General features: G+C 30.9%; 1 protein-coding gene across 1 annotated transcript; it reads right to left on the bottom strand.

The window, feature by feature from the left end:
• Positions 1–217: 217 nt before the first annotated feature.
• On the bottom strand, positions 218–3,559 carry LOC131617902 (protein ACCELERATED CELL DEATH 6-like). The gene is made up of 4 exons (XM_058889170.1): positions 3,506–3,559; positions 1,820–2,727; positions 1,186–1,742; positions 218–1,090 (listed from the first exon to the last, which is right to left on the bottom strand). Exons 2-4 carry the CDS (start codon positions 2,691–2,693, stop codon positions 392–394), a joined length of 2,130 nt encoding a protein of 709 aa, XP_058745153.1. The 5' UTR covers positions 2,694–2,727; positions 3,506–3,559; the 3' UTR covers positions 218–391.
• Positions 3,560–4,221: the final 662 nt, after the last annotated feature.

The following is a 4,221-nucleotide window of genomic DNA, read 5'->3' on the forward strand; positions in this document are numbered from 1 at the left end:
ACTGTAGTTCTATTATACCATTTGAATTTGAGTCTCTTTAGCTTCTTGATCATTTGAAATTTTGATCATTTGAAATTTTGATCACTTAAAGTTAATCGTCACATTGTTAAAATGTTTATTGAAAAATCAATCGAATATATCAAAGAACGTCAACTAGATTATAAACTTTGAGAGATTAGCCTTGTGTAATATGTGATTATAATAACTCTTTAATCCAATATAATCTGGAAAATGAAGCTAAATAAAAACCTTTGTTGAATTATAAGTCATAGAATTATAGAGGTTACAAGAGGAACATAAATATTGCTGGGGTTTATTTAGTTTAATGAAGAATCCCCACCTAGTTATAATAGATATTGAAATATATGCGAGTCATTGTAGAGAATCCAATTTACTCTGCGAGCCATGCTAGAAAAAGAAATGGGTAATAAGAAATGTATCGCATGGGCTTTCTTGTTGACGCTGAGGGGAGGAAAAGGTTTATGTACAACAAAATCACAAGCACAACAAAAGTCACAGCCACAACCAGAAAGAGATTGGCCAACCAATTTAGTGGACTGATAACTGTGTAGAAACCAGCCATGAAAGCCAAAGTTAGTGAAATGAGAGCGATTCCAAGAAGTGGCATAACAATTTTGAGTGAGGAAGTGACTAGTTGAGATAATCCAAGTGTTGCCCAAAAAAGTATGATAGTAGCACTAATAGAACTAAACAATGATATTGTGATGAAGAAGGTGAAAAAATGGAACATTGTATGATATAGGTTGTATGCTCTTCCATTTGCTTCACCTGGAACAGCAAAACATGCTGCTACAGAAGCAGTGATTATAAGGGTTGAAACCAATATAAGAGTCTCTACTCTATCTTTATATTGGACGTCAGAGCCTGCCAAAAAAAAATATTGTGGAGTATTGGAGACAGTTTTGTCACTTTCATTCGGCTTTGAGCCACTTTCATTCGGCTTCGAGCCACTTTCATCTGATTTCTTTGATTGTTGTGAATTTTCGACATTTCGTCCCAATTTATTGTGGACTGCTCTTTTGAAAGTTGTTTTTACTCCAGCCGAATTCAGTGCAGAGCGTGTAAGTTGCTGCTTACATTACAAAACATGCACTAAGTTAAAAAGTATTCTAACCCAACATATTGAAAATAATGTATCTATCTTTAGTAGTACTTACTACTTACCTGTCTCGTGGACAAACGAGTGAATTGAGAAATTTCATTGAGAACATCAAGAGCTGTTTGGTTGTTTTCGTTAACCAGATCATAATCCACTCTTTTATCCCATGTTAAGTAAAAAACAGTTTTTGGATGAAACGATTTTGCAGCCAGATGCAAAGGTGTATTTCCTTTTTTATCCTTTTGATTTATCATCTTATGTTTCTTATCAAGTTTGCGAATTTGATCACTTTGTAGTATGTAGCGTACAACCTCATGTTTTCCATTGTTTGATGCCATGTGAAGAATATTACGTCCATGAGAAGCGTCAAGCATCTCTGTTGGATTTGGACAGTATTCTAGCAATTTCTTTACTACTTCCACATGTCCTCCATGAGAAGCTAGATGAATTGGGAAATAGCCATACTTATCCCTTTGAATCGTGCAACATTTACATAATTCAAGTAATAAATCAACACCTTCAAGATAACCTATAGATGCAGCATAATGAAGAGGAAGCCTTTTATGTTTATCTTTTGAATGGATCCAATTATGCCTGCGTTTTAGCATGATCCTCAACATTTCTGACACAAAAACATTAATATTAGCCAATATTGTCTAATAATTGCAACTTTCCTTATAAAGTATCATGATTACATACCTTGATTATGCATCATGATTGCTCCTACAAGCGGTGATAATCCCCACGGCCAACACTCGCTGCGAGACTTTTCCAATATCATGTGGACTGCATCCGTGTTCCCATTTTCAACGGCAAGATAAAGAGCAGTTTTGTTGTCATAATTAACATTATTCATTGCATATTCATAACAACAATTTGACAACGAATCCTTGACCAAATCTTCTGTTTTGAAAAGCTCACAAACTTGGAAAATCATATCCCCACCAATACTTCTCTTGTCACATAACATTGCCTCATGAAACATGGTGTTGCCTTGATGATTATTCAATTGAACAAACACTAATAGATCATGCATATTTGACTTCTCACCATAGTCATCATAGTATCCAGGGCGTCTATCCAAGTCATAGAAGTTAGACCATGCTCTTTTTATATCAAGCCTTTTAAAATCAGTATAACCTTCTAATAGCTTTTTAATAGTTGAGATTTGTCCATCTCTTGCAGCAACATGTAATACACTGTCATGGTTATCGTTATATGTGAACAAAAGTCTTGGAGCACGTTCAATCAAAAGAGTAACAATGGCATCATTACCATTTCCTGCTGCAATATGTAGCACACTGTTTTTCATAGGAGTCTCAATGTCAGTTAGATTAGAAAAATGATCCAACAAATTCCTTGGACCTCCATATCCCAAATGATATGCTTCGCTAATCAAATTAATTTCATTGTCAAATTTGCAACATTTTTCAATGACTTCGATGACTTCTGTGGGTTCACTTTCAAGTTCATTTTCAAGTTCATTTTCACTACTACGCATCCTCTTTGATAAGTATTCATCATCTTGCCATGGTTCAACTAAAAATAATTTGTTTGGTAGATAACCCCGCATATTCAAATCTCAACAATTGATAAAAAGAACCTATCTTGAATATGTCCAAACCAAAAATAAAAATATGTTAATTAATATTTTGGTGTAAATTCAACTTTATATATTAATGAATGATTAGAGCAAAATCGTAAAAAAATTCAACCAGTCTTGCCTAATAAAAATAATGTTAGCAACAAACTCGCTAGCAGACACATTTTTAACAATATATTTATTGTCTAAATATAGTATGAATCTCACTCAATCATGTGACTCTTATATAATTTTGGGGATCTATAGTAATTTTAAACAATAAAAGATATTTAAAAAAATAAATAAAATTATAAAGAAAAATTACTTCAATACGTTTATGCTGAGGTTTAATATATATATATATATATATATATATATATATATATATATATATATATATATATATATATATATATATATATATATATATATATATATATATATATATATATATATATAAGAGTCCTTATAACAAAATAAAACACACTTAGGATTTCTAGATCCCTTCCTTCAAACAGATAGTGCAACCACCACCTTATATGCAGTGAGACAAAAGGTTAAAACTATACAAAACAGTTTTACACTATCTTCTAATATAATTTTATCATTCAACCATATGTCATATATTTATTTTAAAAATAAAAAGTGTTATGGCGGAATACACATCCCTTATTTGTTGTTGACAATATACCTATTGCTTTTTTTCATGAGAGAAATAGATTATGCAAAAATATAAAATAAAATAATATGCAAAAAAAGACGAAGGATTATACCCAATAATGAATTAAAATTAAATGACATACCAAAACAATGTCTGAACTGCTTCAAGCTCGATCACTCAGTAAATTAATCAGCTGTCTCCTTTGCAAAATATATATGTGTATCATCTATATATAGTATTGTAATTGAGTCTTCAAAATTCGTTACGTGTGGAATGTTAACTATCTACTCTTTCTCCTTTTGTTCTGTTGAAGCTTCTGATGTGCAATGAAATAACGATTCTTTTCTCTATTCGCAATAAAAGATATATATCCTCCCTTTCTTCATTAGGAAGGACAAGTAAACAATTTTGCCAAAAGATTCAGATCCCATAGTTCTCCTTTCATTTAGTAGATTTAAGGCAAACATTTTATTATTAATTTTTAAACATATTCAGTATAAGGATTAAAACCAATGTCATAAAATATAAAAAGAATGAATAATTAATTGGTAGAATAAAATCTATCAGACTCGTACTCGTACATATTATCTATTCACTCATTATAATACTAAGCATTGTTTAGACTATCGGTTTTTATAAGTCTTTTGCTGGTAGATTTGATTTTTTAGACATTGTTTATACTGCCGATTTTTTTTTTTTTTGTTTTTTCGGTGGATTTTTAATGCACTTCTTGTGCTGATCACTATATTGCACTATTTGCCCCCCTTTTTATATATTTTAAAAAATTGTTACAAAGTTATAAAAATACTTTTTATTATTATTATTTGTTACATAAGTTAGATTATTTTATAAGCAAAA

This window comes from Vicia villosa, linkage group LG7 (assembly GCF_029867415.1).
Source record: "Vicia villosa cultivar HV-30 ecotype Madison, WI linkage group LG7, Vvil1.0, whole genome shotgun sequence".
Classification (NCBI taxonomy): Eukaryota; Viridiplantae; Streptophyta; class Magnoliopsida; order Fabales; family Fabaceae; genus Vicia; species Vicia villosa.